At 40.9% G+C, this 15,614-nt stretch overlaps 1 protein-coding gene across 2 annotated transcripts in view; it reads left to right on the forward strand.

The window, feature by feature from the left end:
* The window catches only part of PPP3R1 (protein phosphatase 3 regulatory subunit B, alpha), an 81,282-nt gene that overhangs the window by 10,659 nt on the left and 55,009 nt on the right, over positions 1–15,614 (forward strand). The window contains exon 1 of one of the 2 annotated variants that reach the window (XM_079940606.1): positions 12,115–12,238. The exons of the other annotated variant lie outside the window; for it this stretch is intronic. Coding sequence (XP_079796732.1) covers positions 12,236–12,238 — 3 coding nt within the window. The 5' untranslated portion in view covers positions 12,115–12,235. Of the gene's footprint in view, positions 1–12,114; positions 12,239–15,614 lie in introns of those variants that run through there. 2 annotated transcript variants of the gene reach the window in all.

The raw sequence follows: 15,614 nt of genomic DNA on the forward strand, positions 1-15,614 counted from the left end.
TTATTTTAAAGGAAAATCAAACACATAAAAACGGTGAATGTGTGCATACACACACACACACACACACACACACACACACACAGACACACACTCACACAGGCATACACCATGGTTATGCACCAAACAGCAGTATAACATAGTGGTGAAAAGCTTGAGTTTTGGCGTCACACAGACCTGAGTTCTACTTCCAGGCCCAGAACTTAACCTCCACTCTTCTTAGATCCACAAAATTATTTTCAGTCAACTAAAAAGATTAAAAATATGGTACGAGTTTCAAAGTGCTTAAGTTTGTATCTTTACAAATTGTTCATACTCACTCCCATGCCCTTCCAGTAACACCTATGATTCTCTATACCCTGCTCGACAGCCAAGCTCAGATCCCTCCTTGCTTCACCAACGCTTGGTACTGGAGCACTCTTTTGGGGTTCACAGTTCTTAAACTCAGTCTTTATAGGGCCTAATTCTTCCACCCACCACTGTGTAAACATCCTGCAGACCCTGCCTGTCCAACGCCTATTCATTCTATGACAGGAACATGCGCACTTCAGCCACTAGTTGATTTGAGTCTGCTGAGCCCCCTTTCCTGATCTCAACCCTCTAAGTCCTTACTCTTAAACACACACCCTTTGAGCACCAGGACCACTTTGTCTTTGTCCTCCAAAGACCAGTCTTTTCCTCAAGGCATCTGCTAAAGGCAAATGATGAATTTCAACATCTCTGGTGTCCCGATTAATGAGGTTTTAGTCTACACTGAAAATATCCATTACTAATCAGATCTTGACATATTTAGTTAACTTAAAATGACTACTATTATGCAAAAAGTTTTCATTTTATCAAACCCTTCTTTATCCTATATCATTAAGAAGAGTTTCCTGTATTGCTGCATAACTTAGAAAAGGTAAAAATGAGAGATATAGTCACAGTTTAAAAGGACCATAGGGTTTCAGCCTTCTCTGTTAGAAGAAAGTCTTTCTTCTATAGCATCAAGATTGTTTTGTAGTGAATAGCAGATTAAAATATATCATGGTGGGTTGTGCTCTTACTTTGCAATTTATTCAACTGCATGACGGACAGGTTCTGTTCAGTCATAGCCAAGTATTTCCCCAGCATTTAGACATCGCAATCAATTTTAAAGAAATTTCTGTAACCTGCTTTCTGCAAATAAAACCATCCTTTGGCTCTTGGGTGGATACATCCTAATTGCTAATTTTAGTGTTTTATAGAATCCCATAAAAGGAAACAAGGAAACAGGGAGACCCAGGGACTGGGTCTCCAACTGGTCTTCCAACTGTGGGTTGGAAGAGAGTGTAAGTTGAGGATATCAAAGCTCAGAGCTTGAGATTAGCGTAGGGGCGAGAAAGGAGGAGGTGGTGAACAGGAAGAGTACAGTTAGAATCTGGATTTCTGGGTGGACATGGATGCAGTTGTTATGCTGGACCGGAGGCTCTACTGTTTCCTCCTTCTATTACTCTTCACTGTTCCCCACTGCCTTTTGCAGAGTCCTTTTGTTTCTTGGCAAACTGTGCTTCTAAGGCTACTGATGCTGACGCTGGAAGAGGACAAAGATCCTGCTAATTGTAAATGCTTTGATAGTGAAAGAGAGAGTCTTGTCTGCTGAGACGAAGTAATTAATGATTATAGTAGTGTCTTGGAACTAATATGAGCAGCTATTTAAGAAAAAAAATGGAAAAAGCTAATAGAGACTAAGCACAATCATCATTGACAAAATTTGTGTCTAGGGTGGAATGGGTCCTGAAACTCAATTGCTTCCGGGCAAAGGTGATCTGCTTGTATGTTAACATCTCTCTTCTTTTTGATTTGTCACTCAGAGTAGTTAAGAGAATGTTATCTGATTTTATGAAGACCTGAAGATGCTCTTTAAAATCACAGAAAACAGAATCCACTGGACGAAACTTATTTACCAAACATTTCAGCCTTACTCAAAAATATACAACTTTTTAATTAAAACACTTTCCTAGAAATACAGTCAACTTCCCCAATCTGACAAAATGCATAAAATATATCTACACTGCAATTTCAAGCTATGACCTTGAGAATTTTAACACTAGTTTAATTTGCCAATTTTATGGAACAAGTTCTATTTTATAGTATTATAAATTTTTTGTATCTCATATATGTTCATAAATTCTTTTCAAAAGAGGAAATTACTTTTTAAAAAGCATACTCAATTTTAATGATACAGTCTTGAATATGCAGGCATGGTTCATTTACTGAATATTCTTAATTTACAACATTACATTGTATATTTTTATTTCTTTAAAATATGCCTTTTTTGGGCTTTCCTGGTGGCGCAGTGGTTGAGAGTCCGCCTGCCGATGCAGAGGACACGTGTTCGTGGCCCGGTCCGGGAAGATCCCACATACCGCAGAGCGGCTAGGCCCGTGAGCCATGGCCACTGAGCCTGCGCATCCGGAGCCTGTGCTCCGCAAGGGGAGAGGCCGCAACAGTGAGAGGCCCGCATAACGCAAAAAAATTAAAAAATGAAATATGCCTTTTTGTTTACTCTTACATTTTCTGGAAGAACAGCATTATAGAGAATATGCTAGTGAAAAATTCAAATTTTTGTTCCAACCAGTTTGTCCTGAAAAAGCGAATTCCTATGATAAATTAATCATTACAAGGAAAACTGATATAACTAGTCAATTCTTTTTTTATAAAAAAGATATTTCTTTTAAAAAATTTTATTTATTTATTTGCCTGCATTGGGTCTTAGTTGTGGCACGCGGGATCTTTCATTGGGGCGCGTGGGCTTCTCTCTAGTTGTGGTGCATGGGCTTTAGAGATTAGTTGCGCCGCGGTATGTGGGATCTTAGTTCCCCGACCAGGGATCGAACCCATGTCCCTGCATTGGAAGGAGGATTCTTAACCACTGGACCACCAGGGAAGTCCCCAGAAGATATTTCTAATTTAAAATATTGCACAAGGAAGAACCCATTCCAGCAGAAAAACGGAATGCGAATTAACTACCCAGAATGGATCTTGGGCTTATGACTATATTTAGTTATGATGTTACTTTTGTTGAAGCAGATTGTTTTCATGTATTCATAAAATATAAATGTAGAGGAACTATGTTGCAGTTACATTTATGTACAAATAATAGGCTGGTTTAATTTTCTGTAATTTACCTTACTTAGGATACCATGGAGAGAAAGAAAAATACGATATACAATTTTGTGTAATTTTTTGAGTAGTGTATGTACTTGATAGAGAAAAAACATAAAGTAATGTGTATCCCACATACCATTTTATAACCATATACATTGTATAGGCTATGTGTGCAACTGATACAAAATTATGACAAAATAATGCACACAGTTGACCCTAGGTCATTGACAATTTCAGAAGGTATCTTCAGCTATTTTCAGTCTCTGAAGATTTAATTTTTGGTTGCATGTATAGTTCATTACGTGGCTTTGATGCAACATTTTCATACGTTACTTTCCTCTTCATTGAAGAATATGATTGACAGATCAGTTTTGCTTCTCCTTAAGGTCAAATGAAGTTTTGAATGAATTGGATTCGCTATTCCATAGAAAACAGAGTTAGTAGCCACTGTCAAGTCAGCCTTAATTAACACATACTCTGTAAGTAAATAGTGGTTGGTAATTTACTAGTCTACCTTCCAGTTTAACCATTGAATATATATTCTATAATGTTCAGCATAGGAAAGATAGATTAATTATATGAAAAAAGTTCTTACTTAACTAGAAGGATATTTATATATTAAAGGTATGAACATTTTAATTGTCATCCATACGTTATTTCCCCCTCATATGCAGAATGGAAAAATAATCTTTAAAAATGCCACAAATAGAATCAAAAGTCAAACTACAAGCTTGGGGGGAATCATCCTAACACATGATAAGGGGATCATATCCTTCATATACAAAAAGTTTTTATAAATCACTAAAAATGACAAATTTCCCCAAGAAAAGTGAGCAATGAACAGGTATGTCACAGGAATATATTCTCAGCAGTTGAGTTAAAAGATCAAAACTTAAGAAAAATGTTCAATATTACCAGTAAACTAAGAAATGCAAATTATGATGAGGTGCCAGTTTTTTAAAAACCTACATTTAAAAGAAATCTCAGGGCTTCCCTGGTGGTGCAGTGGTTGAGAGTCCGCCTGCCGATGCAGGGGACACGGGTTCGTGCCCCGGTCTGGGAAGATCCCACATGCCACAGAGCGGCTGGGCCCGTGAGCCATGGCTGCTGAGCCTGCGCGTCCGGAGCCTGTGCTCCTCAATGGGAGAGGCCACAACAGTGAGAGGCCTGCATACCGCAAAAAAAAAAAAAAAAAGAAATCTCAATACATAGTTTGTACAGTTGTTGGGAAATGTGCACTGCTGGTGGGAGTCTACAATGGGTACAAACTTTCTTGAGAGTAATCTGAGACTCTGTCTCTCTGTCTCTCTCTCTCTATATATATGATACAAAACCTTTAAAATGTTTACACCCTTTCGTTCTATAATTCCACTACTATGAATGTATCCTAAAAAAACAATCAGAGATGTGCACAGAGATTTACAAAAATGTTTAATATACTGTTGTCTGTAATAGGAAAAACTGAAAACAACCAAAATCAAAATTAAGTTTTGGAGTCATTAAATAAATTATGGCATACATTAACATTAATGAATATATAAAAATTAAAAATCACATTCTTGAAGAATATGTATAGGTGTGGGAAACATTTCCAAAATAGTAAGTAGAAAAATATAAGACAGTAGGTCCCAATTTTTAACATATATATAATATACTTATATATCATATACATTTATATATTATACATACATAATTTTTTTCCTGTGTATATACATAGAAAAAAGATTGGATACACATTCAAATATAAATAATGATATCTCCTGCTAACATGATTACAGATGGTTTTTTTTTTGTAATTTTCTGTATGTAAAACGTTTTCCATAATAACCATGTTACTGATCCAATGGTTTTCCCCCAGGGGCCCTTTCGAATTAAGCTCTTCCATTTATGTCACTAAACAATTACCCAGGGTCCAGTGGCACGCAAAAGCGAGAACCAGGCTTGCTCAAAAGTGGACCATTCAGAGTAGTTCCCTCTAGTGGAAACAATGGAGGTAAAGGACAGGTTACTAATGCCTCGTATTGAGCTTCAGAGTTCCCCACTCTCCACACATCCGTCTAGGAAATGCCATCCTAAGCTATGCCCCAGGTATGGTTTACCATACCGTAAGGGCATGGTTTTCCCTTAATGGCACTGCAATGGCATTGCATTGCCTCCTCACTCCCAGGAAAAGTCTGGGGGCACTTCTGAGATCTGCCATCTAAAATGAGTAATCCCTAGTACCTGTGGGTTATAATCTGCAAAACACTCTTCCCTTTTCTAGGGCTTAGCCTGATCCTTGTGTGCCTACCTTTTCATATATCAGCTGGGTTAAGTCAGTGAATGGATATTCTATGCCAAACCAATCTTGTTTTGCCAGCTTACTCCTTTCCTTTCCTTTGGAAGCCAAGGCCTACCTTGAAAATTCCCTGAGAAAAACCCCGGTCATTGAAAGAAGAGGATTCAGTATGCTGTATGCTCAAAGTCCTGATTCAGCACTAAGGAATGTTATTTTTAGATGGACTATAAAACTGAAACCCTGATCCCTTATTTACTAAAGATCTCTTAGGAATCTCTGTGAGATGACAGGTTTCATACTTTATCCCTTATACATTTGCTTTGCATTTTAAAACTTCTCTATAGTGTCCTGATTGCTACCTGAAATCTGTATTAATGCTGTGGGTAAAATATGGAGATCAGATTACAGTAAAAAATAAAACTCTTTTGGGCTTCCCTGGTGGCGCAGTGGTTAAGAATCCGCCTGCCAGTGCAGGAGACACGGGTTCAAGCCCTGGTCCGGGAAGATCCCACGTGCCGCGGAGCAACTAAGCTCATGCACCACAACCACTGAGCCTGCGCTCTAGAGCCCGTGAGCCACAACTACTGAGCCCATGAGCCACAACTACTGAGCCCATGAGCCAAAACTACTGAAGCCCGCGTGCCTAGAGCCCGTGCTCTGCAACAAGAGAAGCCACCGCAATGAGAAGCCCGCGCACCGCAATGAGAAGCCCGCGCACCGCAATGAAGAGTAGCCCCCGCTTGCCACAACTAGAGAAAGCCCACACGCAGCAACTTAGACCCAACTCAGCCAAAAATAAATAAATAAATAAATTTTAAAAAATGTCTGTAATGAAAACAAAGTAAATTAACTATTAATTCTATGCAGTTGCTAAAAATATTTTTATAACTTTAAATTTTTTATGTTTGTTGCAATACAGTTAGATGTTGAAAAAGCTATGTTAAACATTTTAATATAGAATATATGCATTTTTTGTCAGTATAAGTACTGACAATAATCTTTAAATTTTTAATTTTTCAGTCTCTCTCTTTTTCTAATATATCCACATTGCAGTTTTTTCCTGAGATTAGTACACTTTCATTTGTCCAGATATACTTTTCTGTTGTGTGTGTGTGTGTGTGTGTGTGTGTGTGTGTGTCTATTACATGTTTGTTCAAATGCCAAGGGCACCTAAGCTAGTTTCAATTAACTTGTATTTGAAATTTGCTTACCCTCCTAATAAACAAACATTATTTACTGGTTGGTGATGAATATTTTTAGGTAAAGGATTTCGATGAGTGCTGTTCGATAGGACTTTTTGTGATGGCCAGTATGATACCCATTAGATATACAGCTATCAAGAACTTGAAATGTAGCTAATGAGACAGAAGAACTGAATTTTATTCAATTTTAATTAACTTAAATGTAAACAGCCACAAGTGGCTGGAGGCTACCACACTACACAACACAGACTTAGATTTAAACAACTATCCAAAATTCATAAACGGAAAATTCATAATTCATTCAGAAGTGGACTGAGCCAGAGGTGGGATCAGAAGTAGGGTCTTGTGTGGAGCATGTGGGGATAATGTGAGTGTGCAAGTATATATGAGAGTTAACAAGTACGACAAACAGGTTTTCTCTAGTGTTATATCTGTTTTTCATTTAAATCATATTTTCTGTTATGTTTAGGTAAATACTGTTTGGGTAAATGCTATAAGGTAAATACTCTTCGTAAACTAGTAAAATGGAAATACTATCAGAGTCCAAATAAATGGCTTTTTCTTGGTCCTCATTTTTATGTGTAAGAGAGCAAAGAAATAAGTGAGAATTCTAATTCGAAAAACTATTTCAAGACACACTCTAGGACATCTCAATGGATATGTATGAATGTAAACCAGTTCCCTGCGCTACCCCATCTGTCTTGGTCCTCTTTGACAACACTGCTGGACCACCCCTTTCTCTCGAACCCCTCTCCTTCGGCTTCCTGAGCATCCTTGCTGGGTCTCCTGCCCTTCTGCCTAGTCCATTTTCTTTTCTGTCACTTCTTTCTCTTTCAGCCACTTAAATGTAGATGTTACCTTTGGTTCTGCCCTTGGTCTGGCCCTATTGCTTCTATGCTTTCTGATTTCTGTCCTCTTTCTCATGGTTTCAACTGTCATCTTTATGCATATAATTACTCAACTGTAATGTACTTATCATATAGAAAAATAATCAGTATAGAAATATAATAAAGTGCATCATGTAAAAGGTGTTAACGTATTGCCTTTAAAAACACTGTGGATTTTTTGTTCAGCACGTGGAATTAGATGTGGATTTAAGAGGTTCAGGAATCAATCCCTGGAAGCTCCTTCACCCCCTTTCCTTTTTTGTCCAGTATATAATACAGGAATAACTTATACAGCCAATTTACCACATAATTTTTGGAAACTTTTCCTAATTAAGAAATATTTCTAATCTGGCTTTCATCTGAAAAGTAAATGATAGAGAAGATTTTATTTTGAACAGATTCAATATTATTAATTCTCTTTAAAGTTGCATATGCTCCATAATTTAAAAAGTAGTTATGCTTAAAATTGAAAAAAAAAATTCCATCCAGCACTTGGTATACATTTCCCTTAAACTCATTAATTCATAAAGCTATATATTTTTAACAGCACTGTTTTCTATCATTGTGTTTTTAATAGCAAATACAGAGTTTCAGCTACATTATAATTTAAGTAGGCTTTTGTTAAGAAGGCCATTGTTTATAGAACTCTCTGTGAAATGGTTTCTATGGAGAAATGAGTTTCCCAGATGGAACTCAGAATCCTTGGCTCAAACCTCTGCTGCTTAGCAAGAGGGGAGCTAGCCACTTCCCTGCCATCTCAGGTGCCAAGGAACCTTTGCTCAACCACACCTTGGAGCAGGGGACTAGCTGGCATCCCTGCTTTCTTCTCAGTATAAAAAGGGATTCTGGGAAGGAAGGTGATTTCTTCCCCATGCAACCTTGGTGCCCACAGCAAAGAGAATTGTGTGTGAAACTAGGTGGCAGAAGGGTACAAAATATTCTTAAATCTTGGCTTCTTGAGCTGGGACATATATATTTTATCTAGGAGGAGAGGTAGACGTTTCCTCTAAATGTATGTTAACATGTATGTTATGTGTACTAAAAAGGAACAGACATTACTGATAAGTTGTTTTAATTGAGTCTCTTTTTCAATTGGCATTTTCTTCCCATGTACGTGTATAAAATTAAATGTGGTTTCTCGTTGACATTAGTCAATATAATCATGAATGAAAGTGGGTATTTTAGGGTAATACTGCACTGGAATGTCTTAAATAACTACAGAAGTGGTAATTTAGCTCCTCTGCCACTCTTATATATGATATATAAGTAAATAACAGCAATCAGACCTTTATTATTAGGCAGATTTCTGGATATCACAACGATCTGGATAAAATTACCTGTGACATATCTAACTTCTTAAAGATAACCATGGAGATACTGAAGCCTAAAGCTGCTGTGGTCAAATATGACTGTAAACATTACTCTCTCTCTTCCTTAAAACTTAAAAAAAATTTTTTTCTACTTAGCAACTTTATTACGATCTTGGGGTCCTTTCTTTTTCTTATCACTAAGTGAGGGGACATTTGAAGATTTCAATTACAATCTCTATTTTTCAGTTGATTCCCACATCTCTCTCCCTTTCTACCCTGCACCTCCGGCTTCTTTCTACTTGGGTGCTTCCACAAAGATATCTCACCAGCAACACAGATTTAGCATTTAAAATCCAATCTCATCTCTTTCACTCAGCAATCAAACTTCTCCTGATTTCTTTCTTTTTCTCAACGGTAACACTATTTTCTGTCATCCAAACTAAAACTAGTCATCTTATATTTCTCCCTCTTCTTGTTCCCTACACCTGCTAAGTTGCATAGTCAGTCCATTTTTACTCCATGTCTTTCCTGTTGACCCCTTCCTTTGTCCACCATTGGTACGTCTCATTACTGCATGCCTAGCTGTTACCATTCTTGTAACTGGTAACTCTATCTTAAGTGTCTCTCCTTCCAACTCACCTCCATAATGCTTCCCAAGAATCATCTTTTGGTTGCTAAGTTTTCTAGGAATAACAATCCACTTATTAGATACGTCCTTTGCCTCTTCACTTTTCTAATTATTTAAAAACATGTGCGTTTTTGGCAGGGCTATTTGGTACCTGTTGCCTTAGTGGAAAATGACAAAAGTTGAGTGATTATTTATCATACTTTCTTTTTTGACCTCAGGGGAAAAACAAGGGTATTAAAGGTGCATTTTGGATTTACCTCTCTTAATGGATTCCGAATAATTTGTTTCAGTGTCAGAGATGTTACCTGCTATGTGTCTGTATTTTATGCAGTATACACAAAGCTGGGAGAATGTAAGTGGTGAACTCTGGTACCTTTGCAGGATGGGAAGAAACAAGTGAACTGGCCTTGTGTCTCTTGCTTTCATCAGTCACAGAGGCTAACCAACCTTTCACAGTGCTGAGCTCCTGAATTCCTGATTTAGGTTCACAATAGATATCTGTTAAATGATTATACTCTGAATTGGCTCAAATCATGACAAAATTATGGGTTACTCTAAACCTACTGCATCCCATATAGCTCAAATTCCTTCTTAGTATTTAATCCTCAGTCAAAATGATAAATTTGATTTTCACTAAATATGTCTGAGGGACACACAAACGCAGTTACAGTGATTATATTATCTCTGAGATGTGGAGCTGAGGGGGAGGAATGCTTAAAATATTGCACTTTAAAAAAAATGAGCCTGTCTTAATTATATGATGAAAAACTAATGAAAAATAATATACCTAGAAAACGTAAATGACAATTTGCCTTAGGGATTTCCCCGTTTTGGAATACATTTTAGAATCTAAATTGCAATATATCTAAGTCAAGACTCTTAAACGGTGGAAGAAACAGGGTCATTTCTTGGCCTTTCCTTGATACATTCACTGTGTGATACAGCTTGTCATCAAAGTTACTTTTCCTTATTTATTCTGACACGGAAACAAAGTAGTTCTTAAAGAAACGGGGGTGGGGTGGGGAGACCTAGCGCACATCACTGAGCTTCTGTTACAAAAGATGAGTGCTTATCACAGCGCATAAGAATAAAACTCTCACGTAAGGAGCTTTAACAGACTGCCTTTAAAAACACTATAGCTTTTTATAAAACTACTCAAAAGGATTTGTCGATAAGGAGTTTCTGACCACTCAGTAAACATCTCTTGCTCTATTTCACTCACACACACGCGCGCGCACACACACACACACACACACACACACACACACGCAGGAGATTATCCAGACTTGAAAAGAAGTGGTTAAAACTGTTGCAAAATGTTTTCTTCATTATGTTTATCACACCTCTCCTGGCAGCTTTTTCATAACTTTCCTCCTTATGCTTTTCTGTACTCCATTTCCCACCGCTGTCTGAATTTTCCGGGAATGCTAATTGCCACCACAGTGGATACAGCACGACTAAAGGGACAAGTGGTCAATCTGTTTTATAGCGTTTTTCCAAAACAAACACTGCCTCCCCGTGTCAAAAGGTAGCCTGGAGGGTTTAAGGAAAATCCAGAGCTGGGTGACAAGGGCTTTGCGGCAGTGGGAAGCAGCCCCTCTACTCGGTTGTCCTGTGACTCCCCGCGCCTCAAGCTGCGGCCAACTCTGGCTCTTCTCCTGTCTTTCCAACCCGGCTCCTGACTGCCAACCCATATTGGAGTGTGGGCCTGCGGGTGCTGCACCGGGGTGACAACTGTCTAGATGCGACATGCATTCTGTAGGGGGTCCAAGCCATCACATTGGTGCAAAGATACCTGTCTTCGAGTGCAAACTGATTCCCTCTAGCCCCAGGACCGGGATTGCCTTTTTTTTTTTTGGTGAGGAACCTGGGTGGTTCCGACCTTAAGGCCGCTCATCTGCTCCTCCTCCCCAACGAGGCTCCCACTCCAGGGTCCAGGGCTCCCTTCGCCCGATGCTCGCGCACCCCTTGCATTTCCTCCCTCCCCGGGCACCCTCGTATTTCCTCTTTCTGCTCCCAGCCCTGCGTCTCTCCCCTTCACCCTCCCACCCCGCCCGCCTGCAGCCACATGACAGGAAGGGCTCCGCCACACGACGTCACCAACGTCCGCGCCCCCGCCCCCGCGCTCCCCCCGCCCCGCACGCAGGGGGCGACCGGCGGAGGGGCGAACGTGGTCGGCGCGCTCCGAGCTCCCCAACCAGAGCTCGCCAGAGCGCCGCCACGGCGGCCGCCGCCGAGCCGGCGCGCGGGTTCCCGGATGTGCGGCGCTCGCAGAAGCCCCGCCCCCGCTGCCGGCTCCGCGCGCGCCCCCGCCCTCCGCCCAGAGCGCCGCTGCGCTCCGCTTTCCCCTCCCTGTCCCGCCCTCCCCCTTTTTCGTGCCTTGAGGTTGCGGGTCAGCGCGAGCCACTGCAGTGAGTCCGTTACGGCTCCTGCGCGGGCGCGAGCACGAGCGCGAGGCTGCAGCCCCCGAGCCTCCTGGCCCCCTTTCCCCCCCGTTTCTGTCTCTCCCCCTTCTCGCCGTCTCTCCTCCCGCGCTCTCCTTCTCTGAATCTCGACCTTAATTTCTCTTTTCCTTGCCCGATCCCGCGTGTGCCCAGTCACCCGGCCGGCGCGGTCTCCGCGGCGCCGCCTCCCCTCCCCCAGCCCGCACCCCCTCCCCCGCGGGCGTCCCGAGGGCCGCAGCCGCCCCAGCCGACCGTAGTTGGGCCGCCGCCGCCGCCGCCGCCGCCGCCGCAGCTTCCTGCGGGAGCCAGTCTGAGCGCCGACACTCCTCCGCGCGAGCGAGCCGCCGACCGCCCAGCAAAATGGTGAGCCTTTGGCTTCCCCACGCACCATCGCTCCCCGCCCGCCGCTTCCAGGGGCGGGGGCGAGTCCGGACGCCCCGGGGCGGCTTCCCCCGGTGGAAAATTCGAGAGACCCGAGAGAGCCCCAGCGGCCCGGGGGCGGCGGGCGGCCTATTGACAGAACGGCGGGGCCCCGCCGCCCGCCCCCGGGCCTCCGCGGGGCGCCCCTCCGCACCACCACCCCCCCGCGCCCCCGGGATTCCGCCCCGGCCTCGACACCCCGCTGCCCGGGCCGTCCGCTCCGGACAGCCCTCAGATCGGCCTGCCTTCCCTTTCTCCGGACCCTCTTCCACGTGGAGCCCCCCCCTCACCCCCAGACTCACTCTCTCAAGTTCGGGGAGATTCCGGAATCCTGTGGAAATCATGTGTGGCAAATGGCCCTTTATATAAGACCCACTTTCTCTCCAGGGCTGCTCTTTCTCCCACTCATACTCTGTTTTCAAGCAACGAGCCTTGGAAGGAATTCTGCCTTACTTCCCCCTCTCCAGTTCGTGTTTATTTCACTGCTGTTTGCAAACGTACGAGGTTTTTTGTTTTTTGGTTGTTTTTCGCTGCTGCTTTACTCTGCAGTGGCGAACCGGAGAGGTCTAAGGTGTAGATTCATGAAAACAAGTCTAAATTCGGTTTGTGATAAACGGAGATACTTATTTTTTAGTGCTTACTTACTGCCAAGGGTTTTTCGTTTTCTTTGTTACCTTCGTAAGTCTCTCCTGTGCTGATTGTTTTTGAATCATGGCGATTTAAATTTGTCTTTCCTTAGCCTCACATTAATCCCTAGGTAGAATTCACTGCTGTAGTGTTTCCGACCGACGCTAGGGGTGTGTCTCCCGCCTCTGTCACTGTAGCCAAGAAATCAACGACGCCCTTTTAGCCTGTTACCCTACCGGTTTTCTCGCTCCGGCTAGCCGGTGCAGTTTCCTCTTTGTAATCAAGAATTGCATGCATAGTAGAAAAAGTTTGCAGTGCTTTTTCATCTATATCAGATATCCGAACAGTTGATTTGGTCGTTAGGCTTTTTCTACAAGTCTTTGAACAGTTGTCCGAAGATTTTTCGACGGATTGCTTGGCGTAATGTCTTGCACCTTGTAATTGCATTTATTTCACCTTGTATGTAGATATTAAGCATTTCAAAATAGAGCGGTGGGTGAGTGAAGAGAGAAATTCTGTGGACTGCAACTTGGGATCAATTTGTGTGATTGGGGGGGAAGAAAGTGACATTAGTCAAGTAAGTCAGCTTTTATTTAAAACAGGACAAATGATTAAGCGCACCTATTAGTGTCCTTAAAATTCAGATTAGGAGCAGACTTAATAAATGATTAGTGGTTTTGATATGTAGAGGAAGTTTTACCCTGCCAACTTCGGAGGCAGCTCAGAGACGATTTTGGCCTTCCGAGTCAAAACTTAGGCTTTTCGAGACCTACAGAAAACAAGTTAGAGCGGAGCCATTCATAGTGCAGCCTTTTTTTTTTTTTTTTTTTGCATAATCTTTTGGAGTTATGAATTGAACTTTAGTGCTTTAATACAACTTCTCTATACATGTATTTTACCTGAAGGTCCAGATCTTGAAGATCTTTGTCCAGTGTTTTTACCTTTATTTATAAATGATACGTTTTGAGGAACAGTGACCTAGTCTTGTTGTTTATGCAGTGTATAGCAGAATGATCTGCTTTCCAAATAGTTTTTTTTTCTTGAACAACACGCTGAATTTTGAAAATTCTCTTTTAGGTCTTAAATTTATCTTCCTGATACTCAGTGTTTCCTTATTTTTCAAAAATATTTTAAAATCACCGTATGAGATTTTTTTCTTCCAGGTCATTATTTCTCTCTTCTTTACAGTTTCCTTTTTAGTATTTATTTTCTGATTCACTCTTGGCTTTTTTTCCTGCCGTCCTCTCAATAACATTTCAGGACATAATTTGTTGTGACAGTGGCCCCTCAACTTTTAGGATTATGTTGGTCTGCTGAATATAGCACTGGTTCGAAAGTGTCAGGACTGTAGCTCAACTCTGCCATATGGAATATTGATTAATTCAAATAAATTGGACTTTGGAGTGATCTGGTTCATTTATCTTGTTAATTGGGCATACAGTTCTGAAAACTTTCATTCCCTTTGGAAAATCTTTATAACTTTTACTGAGTGTTATGGACATACATTTTTGTCAGCAGATTTTAATTTATGAATATCAGTGATTAATTCAAGTAAGGGGAAAGTAAAAAGGTTTAGAGATTGAATTGAGCCTATCAAGAATCTTTTTTGACAGGTATTAATTTTACTTGCTACCTTAAAAGTAGCCTACTTCTTTTTTTCCTGTTATATCCCTTCATCTCTATTTGGGTCATATTAAACTGTTGAGCAGATGGGCTGAAAATTATGCATATGCATATAAAAATGTGAGTACTGAGCTCCAAAGAATTTTTCTTGAACCATTACTGGTCAGTTGTCTATGATTAAATAAATGGATGTTTATTTATTGAAATAAATATATCATCAATATTTTCTCTAGGTAGGTATGTATAGATTTAGATAGAGTACTTAAGTGTTACACACAGAGGTAAAATAAGAATAAAATAATCAAGTAGAATGTTTAGATCGGTGTGATTGAAAACAGCCTCTCAGTAATTTTTGAAGGAGTAAATCTTGTAGGGGCATTTTTAGAAACAGTTAACTTTTTATGTATCAGATGTAGTTTTTACTGTGTCATTAGTGTAACTCAGAAATATGACCAGGTGTTTTGGTATCTTTTTTTCGTTGGAATAGGTAATACAAATTTTGTTTTGGATGCATATGTGAACATAGTGCATAAATAATTAGTTATTCTTTTAAGTTTTGTTTCTTAGGCCAACCTTACATATCATAAGTGACCTTCTTTATGTTTTTGTGTTTTTAAACTTTGTATTACAATTATCTCCACCATCTGTAAATAGAACCTAAAACACATTTATTGCTGTCTACAATAACTGCACTTGGAGTTGTACACAGCATATTTTAGTTTGAATTCTCTGACCAAGAAAGGCTACTTCAGAAAAAAGCAAGCAACCTGTCTTATGGCCAGCAGAATTAAAATTCAGATCAATCATAAAGAGAAAATTTCTCCATTTACTATGTCCCGTAGTGGTTAAGAAAATAAAAGCGTTCAGAGTACAAGGCAAAGAAACTGACTAAGGGTCAGTCAGCAATGAGAGAGGGACAGACAAGTGTGCGAGGATCAGGCATCTGTCATAGGTTGTAAGGCAAGCAAAAGTACAAGGCAGTGTAAGAAGTCAGCTTGGGCCAGGAGGATTAAGCCAGTCAGACAGACCTGTGGGCCCAGAGTCGGGGCAGTCTGCAGGGATTCGTTCA

This window comes from Stenella coeruleoalba (assembly GCF_951394435.1).
Source record: "Stenella coeruleoalba genome assembly, chromosome: 13".
Taxonomy (NCBI): domain Eukaryota; kingdom Metazoa; phylum Chordata; class Mammalia; order Artiodactyla; family Delphinidae; genus Stenella; species Stenella coeruleoalba.